A 13,241-nucleotide genomic window follows, 5' to 3' on the forward strand; every position below is an offset into this window, starting at 1 on the left:
ACCCTGCTTAGAACTCACCATGGAATGTGTTTAGCACTTCAACATAAATTTAAAGCATTTGAGTTAGACCTGAGCAGGAGAACATTTAAAGGCACCAAGACTACATTTCTTCTTCTTATATATACAGGAGGAAAGAGAACAGTCAAAGGCACATGAGTCTGGCCTAGCCCAGGTCACTTTTCACTATTTAGGGCATGCTGCCACTTGAGGTAGGACCAGAGTGCACTGCAGAGGGCACAGATGCTCAGGAAACATGGAGGTGATGAGTTTTACCAACACCAAGCAGCTTTTCCTGCAATATGACAAATCACACCTATTTTGTGCTTTCCAAAAGAGCCATTACAAAAATACTTGAAAAATAAAAAAGAAAACCAGTAGGACCGGAGCTGCTGTTGAAAAGCATTCTCCTCCTAAAATGTAAAAGACAACAAAGGGGAGAAAAGCATAGGAGGGAAGCTGGAGGAGGTAGGGTGATGAGAGGCATTCTAGCAAGGGGCATGACATCTCAGCAGGTACCTGGTGCTCTTGGAAAGTGTAACCTCACCCCTAGCAATGCACAAACCACCCACCACAGGCTGGAAAAGGGAAGGCAGTGTAGGAATTAAGTTTTCTTTGGGACCCATTAGCTGCAGCAGTGGCAGACCGAGCTGTCAGCTCCACAAGTGGCTGACAAATGTCCAGCCTCAGCACTGGGCAGGGCATGGAATGTGCAGGGGGTTAGCTACCTAGGGAGGAGCAATGTGACAAGAGCAGGAAGCTCCTTACATCATCATTGTCACTGTCCATACTGCCCTTCTTCTTTTTCTTCTTCTTCTCATCCTCTTTCTTCTTCTTGTCCTTTTCTGGAATGACGTCATCAAGAAAGCTTAAGTCATGCTGGGAAAAGAGGTAGTCCATGGCTTTTCTGACTGCCACCAGGGCCAAGATCTGCAAAGGCAGAGAGGGATTCCCAGTCACATTTTACCTTTCACTTGGCACACTGCATTCCTCTCAGTTCTGCTTCTAAGCCCACACTCTTGAATTCTGGCTGTAAATGAACATACAAAGAAGGTGGTGAACACCCGGGACATCTCTGTCAGCTTAAGAGGTTGTGCTGTGACTGCCTCATGTCAGAAAAAATCAGAAGCAGTGGATACTCCTGTATATAATACACCTGTATTAGGAAATAAAGAGAAAAAAAATGAGCACTTTCATTTACTTTTGGAGGCAGGTTCACAGGACAGCCTGGGTAATAAAACCTTGACTTATTTCTCACCACTTGCCCAGTTGAAATTCTTTCTCTTAAGAAATCAGACAAGGGCCAATCCACGCCCCCAGAGATTGCAGAATAAAGCTTACTGGGATTGTGGCAGCAGGAAACTGGAGTAAAAGCTTATTCTATGCAAGACTGCAACAAAAGCACTGGGAAAGAAGGAAGGGACATGTCAGAAATGGGTGCTTACATGGACACTGGGTCTGACAGCCCCAGCAGAGGCCACTGAGATCTCACACAGGCTTTGCAGTGGGTACAGCAACAGGCTGGGAGCTGTAACCTATTCCCAAGAAGCTGCCTTTAAGGACAGCTTTGTGCCAGGCCATCCTGATGCACAGCACAAACAATTCCCAGGAGATCTCAGGCTCTGACTTGCATAACCTGAGGCACGATTATGGACGTGAGGAATTACTCAGGGGGAAAGATACCACACAGACACTGTGACCATCCCACTGTGGATTACTGTGCTGAAAATGCCTTTCCTCCAAATAAACAGGGACTTGACCACTGGCTGAATCCTCACAAACTGAAGTTTGTGCTTTTTTGTTCATGAGTGCAGAAAATTGAGCTTTTTGCCATCATATCCAGCTCCATCAAAGCTGTGGCTGTGCCTTCCCTGAGTCTGCAGCATTCTAACAAACTTGGTCAGCCTTGGGTTGCAATCAGATTCTAACACAAGCAAAGAGATTTTAGATTCAGCTTCCAACATCAGTGCAACACAGCCATGGAGTTGCGATGGAATGCCACATCAGTGGGAATTACTGATTTTCAACATCTTTCACAGGAGCATGTGTCTCAGCAGGAACATTTGGAGGATTTTTTTTAACTGGCATCATCTTTTCTCATTTCACCATCTTGTTCTTCACCTGGGTTCTGTCCTCCCTCCCTCTCTCCCTTAAATAAGCACTGCAGCTCCTACCAGCCCCCACAACTCAGATTTTACATGTCCATAAACCTGAAATTAGGTGACCTGGGATCAAGAATTATTCAGGACTTTCATAAAACTTTGCCTTTTGCACAAGTCAGACCCATCTCCAAGCCAGAGTGCCTAGCTGTGTCTATAACTCCAGTAATAATATGAATAGTCACCCACAGATGATAAACAACATTAGTGTCTTTTTACTGGAGTCCAAGGAAAAGAGACATTCCCTTTCCCTCCCTTTGGCACCTCTCTAAGCACTTAGCCTCCTTCTTGGTTCTGTCAATTTGTGCTATTTAAAAGCCAGGGAGACATTTTGCATCTGGTAGCTAGTGTGGGCTAAGCCAGAAATTCTGCACCTCTCCTTGGTTCATGCAGCCCAAGGAGAAACCACAGCAAATCTAGCCTTGGCAGCCAGGACTGGTCAACACTAACTACACCTTCCTGGGAAAAAATTAACTTACCAGGCTCATTTTCCTCCAGAGGATTAATGGAAAGGCAGCCACAGCCACACTGAGCCCCCTGAGTGCCATGAGTGGAGCTGTGAGGCACAGACTCGCCAGGGAGAGGCTGGATTTACACATGTACAGGAGTGTCCAAGGGGGAAAGGGAGGGCTGGGAAGGACAGCAACACCTACCATGACCGGGAATATGATAGCAGCCACGGTGGATTTGAGGATCCAGAGGAGGGCCAGGCACACCACCTGCAGGAAGGTGAAGAGGTGCACCCTGCGCAGCGGGACGTGACGCAGGTAGATGAAGTCAGGCTGGTGTTTTAGAGGCATCAAGAGCAGCTTCAGCCGATCCATGAACTGGAAATGAAAAGGAAGAGATGTTGAAATGAAACCCAGGATGCACAAAAAAGAGAGAAAAGAAGATGAATGCCCAAACCAGGGTCAGCATCACACTCTGGGGAATTTTTGCTGTCCTCCCCTTCCCTTCTCCTGCCAAGGAAAGATATTCAGCCTTTAGGAGCAGTGCTTTTGTTTTCTCCAAATAAATCAGGAGCAGAGGTCAACAGAGGCGAGGGCAGACATTGCCTTGCCAGAAAACAGAACAGCACCTCACCAAAGAGCCAGGAAGATGGGCAGCTTTCCCAGCAGTGTCCCTGCGCCCTGTGCTGGACCGGATGGATTTGGAGTTAAACCAAAATGGGGATTTCTCAGTGAGTACAAAACACCGTTGATCCCAGCCCCCCCCACCACCTGGGTCGGGAGCAGGGGAAATCCCCTCCAGGAGAGCCGGCCCGGGGCAGCAGGACAATCCCCTCGTTGTCCCCTGGCGGAGCGCGGGCTCACTGCCAATGCCAGGACCAGATGGAACCGCAGCACTGAATGGAAGCTGGAGCTGTTTTACAGAATGCCTGAGGGAATTCTGGGGCTCACAGAACAGGCAGTCCCTTCCCCTCAGGGCACAACCCAGCATGAAAAAGAAAGGCCTCAATTAACAGGGTGCCAGAAAGCAACAAAACCACTTCCAGCCTCTTTGGGCCAGCTACAGGTGCTGGGCATGAGAGTAGCTCCTTATGTAAGATTTCCTCAACGGCAAAGAGAGGGCAGTGGCTTCCCCTCCCTGGAGAACAATGTCCCTGCTCCTTAGCATTGAGGAACAACCCTGCTGCCATAAATCATCCTCCTTCCTTGCCTTCAGTCTGTGGCACAGGACCCAAACTACCCTCAGGGAGTGAGCCTGAGCTGGGGCAGAAGCCTGTAGGATCCTGGAATAGTTTGGGTTGGAGGGGATCCTAAGGGGATCCTCTTGTTCCACCCCCCTGCCATGGGCAAGGACACCTTCCACCAGACCAGGCTGCCCCAAGCCCCATCCTGGTTGCCAAAGATGGACCCAGGTCTTCACAAAGCACCCCTGGCACTGCCAGTGCCCACTTGGCCACTGTCGCTTGGTCTGCCATCTCAGGACACCTGGGCTTGTGGCTAAGTTTGCCAGCAGCTGCCACCCTTCATGGGCTTCTTGGGAAGGAGGAGGAGGCAGTGAAGGAGAAGAGTAAAGCTGGAGGGCTGTGGGAGAAGCCCTGTGCTGGCTGATCACTCACCTGCACGCCGTTGAGGGACGCAACTCCCATGTAGAGGAAGACACCATAGAGCACAGGCATGGGAATGAACTGTGGGACAAGAAGAGCAGGAGAGCCCAGGTGAGAACCTCCCTGTACACCACACACCATTAACACGTGGTGGGACAACATTCCCAGCCTGTCAGCCATTCAAACTGCACCCACGGGGGGATGACAGAGAGGAATGAAGCCATGGAAGTAATAAAGCTGAATAAACAATATGTAAATATGTAATTCATAAAATGAAGCTGAATAAACAATAAATCCTCCTGCTGTGTTCTGAGAGACACAAGGACATTTGTGCAATCACACTCTCCCAGTTCACCAGGACTTGGACATCTTGTCCAGAGGGGATGATTCCAGTCACTCAGCAAGTCAAGGAACAGGTGGGCAAACATGTTCCAGTGAGCTTCAAACTGCCTTTCACGTCTGATTTGTGGTGTGACTAGAAACAGAAGGCAGAGAAGAAGGAAAGGCAGAACAATCCTGTAGTTTGTGGTACACCCTGTTTTCCCAGGTAACTCAAGTTGTGCCAGGGGAGGTTTAGGTAGGATATTAGGAAAACACATTCACAGAAAGGGTTGTCAAGCCCTGGCACATGGTTTCCAGGGCAGTGCTGGAGTTGCCATCTCTGGAGGAATTTAAAGGCAGCACTTGGGAACATGGTTTAGTGGTGACTTTGGCAGTGCTGGTGGAACTGGGTAATCTTAGAGAGCTTTTCCAATTGAAACAATCCTGTGATTCCATGTCAGTCCAGCTCAGTAAACCATGCAAATCCACACAGAAAGGATGTTCTTTGGAGTCCCACCTGAGCAACAACAGTCGTACCAACCCAATCTCTTCCTGCTCCGTCTCTCACACACATTAATCCAGAATTACTCCCAAATACAGGACTGACTTCCTTTCTTTGTTGCCAGGACGTGTTCTTTCAAACATCACTTTCTGCTCCCTCAAAGTGCCAAGTGCTGCCCATATCTCCACATGGGGCACATCTCCCTTTGGAAGTGAGGAAGGTGCAGGGAAAGCAGCAGACAGGCTGCCTGGAATGAGTCTCTGTCCCTCACCAGAAGGGTGGGCAGCCTGCCTGGCATGACAGGAACAGGGATGCCTGGAACAAACAACAGGCAGGAGCTGAGTACCAGCCTCTGTGGGATTTACTGGTGCCCAGGGAGGATGGAATGAGCTCCAAAGGATAGTCCCTAGTGCAGTGCCAGGGGACTGCCACTGAATGGCAGCCACAGCCAGGCGATGGCACCCACTGCTCTGAGCAGTCCTGTGCTGGGAATACATAACCTTCCCTTCCAACCCCTGCACTGAGCTCATTAGAGAGGCAAACAACACAGCAGCTATCCAGTGTTTTAGCATATTCCCCACCACCTTGCTCATTGCTTCCAGCAGGCATCTCCCTGGGGCCACATGAGCACCAAAGTCACCCAGCCATATGCTATCCAGAGCCTCCCTGCCTGCATTTCTCCTTCCTTCCCGAGTCTCACTGCCTGTCCCCTCCTGCGAGCTTCTCAACTGCTACCTCATCCTTCTCTTGGTTTATTTGCTCCCTCGAGTGAGCCACACTGCTGTTTCCCATCTGAAGGTAAAAGCTTTTTCTGCAGCTTTTTCTGGGCTCTGCCAACAGCTCTGCTGTGAGAGGGACAGGGACCTGGCAGGGGCTTCACAAAGCTGTGGGTGACCATGGGATTCAAAGCCCTCACTGGATCTCAGGGATGACACACAACACAATACAGTAAGCAAGAGCTGAGCTTGCCAGCTCATTTTCACTGCTCTCCTCTCCTGCTCTTCTATTTATTTCCATGGGGTATTTTAAAAGTAAGAAAAATTTCAGCATTCCATGATGATTAATCCTGTACATCATCCTGAGGTGAAACCTCAGTACCTGAGCCTGCAGAGCAGCAAGTGGTGCTGTCATTTTGGAAGACTTTCTCTTGGCAAAGCATTCCCTAACGATGGGGGTGCTGGCTTTGGCACCCAAACAAAGCTGATGCAGGCCAACAGGACTAAAACTGTATTTATAGGAAAGTGCTAGTCACCCTCCCAGCAGGGCCAAGGATGTTTCTGTGGAGATCTGCCTGGGCTGAGCAGAAACACCACCACCATCCAAAACCAGCACAACCACCGTAAAGCCCTCAGCAAACAAAGCTGGGATTATTCCGTGGATTGCCTAGTTTATTAAATTTGGGATTGTCAGCGTTCAATTTGCCGCTGGCAGGAGAAGACTGAAATGTTCTGCAATGCATTTAGCAGTGCAGCTCTCTCCAGCAGGACCCTGCCACTGGAATTTGCTAAAGGTCCTGAAATCCTGCCAGGTCCTTCCCGCTGGCACGTGGGCCAGCAGCATGCTGACTTATCCTCAGGCGTCCTCCAGCGAGGATCTTCCCCACACATTGTCTTAGGGGAAGCACAGACAAATAATGAATGACTGAAGCAATAACAGGGGAAGTAACAGCCCCCAGTGGGATAGAGGAAGAGGGATCTTGCAGGGAAAGGTCACATAAACTAAAAAAACAGGATTATCACAATCAGGCATTAAATTAAAGGCATGGAAATGCCTGTTTGTGTGGAGGTGGAAGCTGTTACCTGAGACACCAAAATTCGAGCTGTACAAACAGCCTTAGAAATTAAGAACAGGAACACACTGGCATGGAAAGCCACTGTCTCCACTCTCTCCACAGGCAGAGTCACTGTTCCCTGCCTGCCTCCTCCCCTCAGGCTTACATCACACTGTGCCTCACTGGCCCTGCAATCTCCAAAATCTCCTGTGCAGCCTCCACAAACGCTCTTCCAGACACCCATCTGCTCAGTGCCGTGGTTACAACACACAGTGCTGCTGCTCTGACATCTTCTGCTCCTACCATAGGCCTAGGGATCCATGGATAAGGGCTCCTACAGCTGACACCTCCTGTTGGACAGTATGTCCATGCTTGGCACCACTTCCATCACTATCCCCAGAGAAGGCAGCATCCTCCACAAGACAGGTTCTCCAGTTTCCTTCTACAATCTGATGATCCACTAAGGATGCATTTCTCCATGGCTACATGCACCAAATCTCTGGTCTTGGAAAACAGCAACCTACCTAAATGCAATGGTCCATCAGCAGCACATCTATCCAGAGCCTTGGCTAAACTTACAGGAAAAAAACGGTTCAGAAGACTAAGAAATGCCATTTAATTGCACTGCTTCCTCCAGGAACATGTTTTCCATACTTTGAGCTTTATCCAGAATATGTTTTCCATAAAACAAAGAGTGGAGGTATAAAAGAAATCATAAAAAGAAATCATAAAAGAAAAGGGAGCTTAACTTTATGCAAACATGGAGAAATAACCTTAAAATAAAAAGACCACAGTGCCCAAGAACCCCAGCCCTGAACTTGGTGACTGTTCTAGCACACTACAACCATGTTGGTGTTTCCTTCCAAAAGGATTTAAGCCATCAAAGAACTGTGAACAATCCTTACCTTCAGGATGGGAGCCATGAAGACAGACACCCCGGTCAGGATGAAAACGATCACACCAGTGACTCTCTGCTCCCTGAAACAACATCAGTGAGTCAGGACCCCAAGTACTGAACACCAACAGGAATCCCCAAAACTCATTTCTGCAGCCACATTTTTCATCCAACGGCCTCATGCCAATGGCTGGATCCTGAGCCAGACCTCTGTTTTAAACCTCAGACAGTTTTGTTCCACCATTGGCCCTCCACACCCAAAAACACCTCGGCCAGTAATATTTCAGAATGCTGAAAGCCAGGCCCTAAAATTTCCATCTCGTTACCTAAATAAGCTGCCTGATTTCCAGGAGTAGTCCCACTGGAAGCACTTTGGACCACTTAATTAAGGCACCCAAACACATGAAAAAGATGTTTCATTAAGTAAAGCTGCTTGCACTAGGTATGATAGGCTTGTATGTTTGAGCATTACATTTACTAAGGAATTTGCTTCATTTGCCTGGATAGAGAAGCCTGCAGGAAATTTATTTCCTTTAACACAGGAACACTGCACCTGATGTGGCCAAGTAAACTTTGGAGGAGCCACAAGGGGGCTCGCCCAAGGACCTGGCTTTGGAAATAGGGAGAAGGCAGCACAAAATTATTTGTGCAAAAGGATTTTGCAGGCAAACAAGGTAATTGAGACTTCCTGGTGGGACATACCTCACTCCCAAAAACTTGGGCTGCTCTCCAGGGGCTGAAGTCTCCGTCTCCATCTTCAGGCTGTCGATGTGAGCGATGGAGATGACGGTAGCAGCCACGTACCAGGGCAGCCCCATAAAGGAGCACACAATCATCAGAATGGCCACCCAGAACAAATCCAGATGATATCCAGCACCTTTCTGTGGTGGGAGACAAACAACCTTCAGCTTAATTATTCCAAATGCCTCTGGAGCAGGGCAGAGGCACACTGGACAGGCAGCATTTCCTTCTGCAGCATCCTGGCCAACAGAGCCAAACACCAGAACTACATCAGATCCTGTGAACAGCATAAGGAAGCATCTCCCTTGGGACACAACCCCATGCTCCTTCAGGAGTGCAACAGGAACAGCTGAAGCCTCATTCCCTACCCAAAGGAGAAAGCTGCCCTTGTTCTTGACTCCTTTTCAAACACCTCTGATCCTCTATTTTCAAAATCCTGTAATGAAATAAAACAGGAATTCCAGCAGTTACAAGTGCCAAGAGAAGAAACAGAGAAGAAACAAAAGAGCCACCAAGAACAGGGATCTTCAGAAAAACAGCGGACAAACCTCTAAGGTTTGCTATTTTAAAACAGATTAACCTTTTTAAAATCCCATTCAGCTTGATTTTATTGGAAAAAACAAATGATCCAGGCCTAGGATGACCCAGGAGGGAGGGTAATCCAGCTTCTCTTGAATAGTCCTCACTGTTTTCCTGACACGTGCACTGCTTACCTTGGCTGGCTGGTGGCACCAGGATGGGCACCCAGCAATACCCTGCCAACACTTCAGCAAGGGATGAGCAGAAAAAAAAACCTTTTTCCTACAGCAGATCTTGTGTATAGAAGTGTTTTTTGGTGTGGAACAACAAGATGGGGCTTGTGAACTGTCAATTCCACAAAATACCATACTCACACTATAAACAAAGGAAGCAGGGAATACATTTTTTACATCGAACAGTACTTTGGAGTACTGGAGTGTTTATAACTTTGTTACTAAAAAAGTACAGCCAGTGCTGACAGCAAAACCACATTCAGTGGTTCATAAGCTGCAGAGATGAGGGGCCTCTTCCTCATGAGGGAAGAACAGTGAATATTTTCTTACAGTGTTGAAGAAAATGCTTTGTCTGCTTGGTTAGGTGCAAGAGACAGACCTAAAACTGTTTAGCCATCTCTGAGGAACATGAGGGCCCAATATTGAGTTTATCTGCTCAGATCCAGGTAGCAAACAAGGATGTTCTGAGGGGTTTTTTGGACCATCAGCCAGCAGTCATCACTGTTCATAAGAAGCGTTTCCCCATTCCCTGGTACTTCAACTCTCTCCTCCAGGTTGGGCTCAGGATGGTCTTAAATTACGCATTACTTGTCTAATGTTTACAGTGACCACATAAATTGAAACATCCTCCTCTTTTCCAAGCAGAAGCTCCCTTCCCATTTCCAACAGCTGTCCTGATAACTGATAAAGCAGGTATCTCAATAATGACCCACCATTGCCTGTGTTTTGAGGAAGCCATTACTCCCACAGGTCAGACCACTTGAAACATGCCCTGTGAGCAGGAAGAGACAATCTTCTTTCACAGGAATTTAATATTTTTCAATAGAACTGACCATGCAGGGGAACAGAAAAAAACCCTACAGGCATGAAAAACTGCATATCACTGGTCTGGAAAGTTTGTTTTAAAAACATGACTACATTTTAGGCTGTTACATATCAGCTCTTTAAATAACATCCAACTGAGGCTATGCCCTCGGTATGTCCCAAATCTCTCCAGCTTATTGCTGGTATTTGACAGCACCGTGCAGCTTTGGCCACAAAGCCACTTTTCCTGCTTAGAAACAGCAGCCAGTGCCAGGGAATAGGCTCATGTCCATGGGGAGGAAGGTGGCAGGAGGAAAAGCTCCTGCCCGTGCTCCAGGCACAAGGCACACCCACCTTGAGCTTGTGCTCCTTCCTGTTGACGATGACAGCGGTGATCTGCTGGTCCATGAAGATAAGGATGGTCACCAGCAGGGCAGGGATGGCTGCTGCCAGGTACACCCACCACGGGTTCCCTCCAAAAGGTGGGATAAACCAACCCCTCTCGGGACTGGTTGGCTTTGAAGTCAAGGAAAAGAAAGCTTGTGTTAGAGGCACAGTACAGGGGTGATGAAATCCCAAAGCCAGGTCTGCTTCCAGCAATGGAACTCCAGGGAGACACTTCCGGTTTGTGGAAATTTCATCCTATCCATTAACACCAGTCAAAGGCTCCAAGTATGGAGGCAGAATTTAGGAGATAAACCAGCCAATTAAAATGATGCTAACAAAAAGCCTCCTAACCCATACCCTCTGAGTAAACAGGCCCTTTCCAGACTGCTGACTACATTCCCATTCTGAGGGCAAGTCACTTCATACAGGGAAAGTGCAAGGGAAAAGGAACCTCTTCCAAAAGCCAGCAAACAAGCTGACAACAACATACCTTGAATTCACTTGGCACAATTAGTTTTGGTGTGTCCACACCAACCAGGGCATCAATTCCACAGAAGATCAAAATGGACAGGATAATGGCAAAGTCACTGATGAGCTTCCGGGCCTGAAAGAGACGTGGTACCATAACCACAGGAGTTAGCACCACAGAACAGCATTTCACCCATGCTTTAGTGTCCACATGGCAAACCCTGGCAGGACAAGCTCATCATTTCTTCCCCCACAAATATGGCCACCATCATGTCCAGTGCCATTTGCCACACATGCCTTGGTACTTTACTGTGTTCTCTGAAAGCCTAAATGGAGGCATAGAAACAGCACAAACTTCCACAAATGAGATACTCTGAAGGACTGGCAGAGATTACACTGTTTGCTGTTCAAGTAATAAGTCAAACTAAGCAGACAGGAAAACAAACCAGGCTTCCCAGCTAAATCCCTAAGACTGCAGCTCTCCTGAAGTCACTGGAATACAACAACTTAGAGCTGCCAGTGATCAGACCCCAGAATTTAACCAGACAGGAGGTACACTGTGCTAGCCTGGAACTGTGTGAGCTCTCCAGAGCTCCTGTTCCTTCCAGGTTTCTTGGGTTTGCATGGTTACAGATAAATTGAGCTGCATTCCAGCCCAGATGGAATTTGTTTCCTTTGTATTAAAAATAAGAGGGGTTCAATTGTAACACAGTGGAACAGTAAACATCCATGCAGGATAAATCCCTGTGTGTCAGGATGCCAGAAACGGGGCAGTCTCAGAGAGAAACGGCTTTGGCTCGCACGCCTGGCCTGGGAGCCTCACCAAGGGACAAAACAGGCAGATGCACCTGAGACGTGCCTGAAAGCTTGGAAGGGTTGCCTTCAGCACCTTTAAGACCCCTGCCACATTACCCAAGCAGGTTACAGCTCCTCTTGGCTCTTCTGTTGCCTTACCTGTGCTCTCCAGATCCACTGGGAGCAATCCCAGACATCTCTCTGACAACCAGATCCAACAACCAGCTGCACTTTTATCCCAACTGCTTCCTTGCAGAGCATCCCTCCCTGTGTGCAGGACAGCAGCTCCAAAAGGAAGGCTGAGCTGTGCCCTCACAAAGACTGAGGGCGTGACAGGAGATACTTACAGTGGTGGGAAAGTAGCGACTGGTCTTGAATTTCTTCAGGGCCATGGAGCAGGTGTAAGTGCCAAAGAAGAGGATGAAAGACATGAGGGTGATGTCAGGGACATAGTCACAGTTATTGCCCACAAGCTGACCCCCATACTTCAAGCAGTCCTTGGCTGTCAGAGCTGCCCAGTCAATGGTGCTGTTGGCCTGCAGGAAAAAAGGGAATGTTTCCATAAGGATGTGGATACTTGGCCCATGGTGGGACAGGAATGGTGACAGAGTATCTGAGAGGAACAGGGAGGCAGCATGCAGATGTTAAAATCATGGAGGCACAGAACGGTTTGGGTGAGACCATTTTCCTGCTGGTGTTTGACTAAAAGAGGTTGTTACTCTGTGCCTCAACTTCCTTCCCCCACACAGGGATGTGATCCAGCAAGCTCCACTTCTTTCTCCTCACTATCCAGAGGTTGCCAGCAGAGTGGCACCACAAGACTGCAGGCCATGTGATCCCTGCCTTCCCAAGGGGAACTCACCAGCTCAGAGGAGGGAGAGACCAGCTCATAGTCTGACAGCACCATTGTCCTGTTAAGTAATGAGCTATTAACTGCAAGAGAAAAGAAAACAGGCAATATTGTGAGCAGGATGCAGGAAACAGTTGGGAAGGAGAGACAATTCCAATTATTAAATAATTTCTTGTCTCTGTCAAGCGGTTTGCCACCTCTTTTCTCCAGAAAAGTGAGGCACAAGTGTTTCAGAGAGACTCAAAAGCCTCAATCATCAATCACTCACAAAACAGAAAAAGAAAAGGTTAATTGAAACATAACCCAAAACCAACTGGGATTATATTTTGAGTTGATGGTAAAAAAAAAAAAAAAACCATAAAAAACCAGACAGACAATATAATATTTCATAGCTTTCCAATATTTTCCTAATGATTTCTGGATTAAATTAAATACCCACAGAGCACTCCTAATGATTGATTTCAAATGCAAGCACAACGCCAAAGATACCCAGAAAAGCAAAATGTGATTCAGTGTCCAGCATAAACAGAGTTTTGAATTAAAAGAAAGAAAAAAGAGAGCAAGAAATTGAAATCAACAGGATGGGGATAATTTCTTTGAAAGAAGGAGCAGCAGCATTCCCTGTGGCTTCTGAAGCATTAGGAATCATGAATTTGAAATTTCATTTAGAAATGCAATCCTTCCTGCAAATGGGCTCATGGCCCCTTTCCTCATGGCTGACTGAGGTTTTGCATAAATAAACTTTT

At 47.6% G+C, this 13,241-nt stretch overlaps 1 protein-coding gene across 2 annotated transcripts in view; it reads right to left on the reverse strand.

Annotated features, from left to right (window-relative positions):
- SLC4A4 (solute carrier family 4 member 4) overlaps nt 1-13,241 on the reverse strand; it is a 114,383-nt gene that overhangs the window by 4,538 nt on the left and 96,604 nt on the right. For both annotated transcript variants that reach the window (XM_066549371.1, XM_066549370.1), the window contains exons 15-23: nt 12,508-12,578; nt 11,993-12,181; nt 10,873-10,986; nt 10,350-10,511; nt 8,401-8,579; nt 7,709-7,781; nt 4,222-4,290; nt 2,810-2,983; nt 766-927 (exon numbers count right to left, since the gene is read on the reverse strand). In XM_066549371.1, the coding sequence (XP_066405468.1) occupies nt 766-927; nt 2,810-2,983; nt 4,222-4,290; nt 7,709-7,781; nt 8,401-8,579; nt 10,350-10,511; nt 10,873-10,986; nt 11,993-12,181; nt 12,508-12,578 (1,193 nt within the window). The remainder of the gene's footprint in view (nt 1-765; nt 928-2,809; nt 2,984-4,221; nt 4,291-7,708; nt 7,782-8,400; nt 8,580-10,349; nt 10,512-10,872; nt 10,987-11,992; nt 12,182-12,507; nt 12,579-13,241) is intronic.

Source organism: Molothrus aeneus, chromosome 4 (assembly GCF_037042795.1).
Source record: "Molothrus aeneus isolate 106 chromosome 4, BPBGC_Maene_1.0, whole genome shotgun sequence".
Classification (NCBI taxonomy): Eukaryota; Metazoa; Chordata; class Aves; order Passeriformes; family Icteridae; genus Molothrus; species Molothrus aeneus.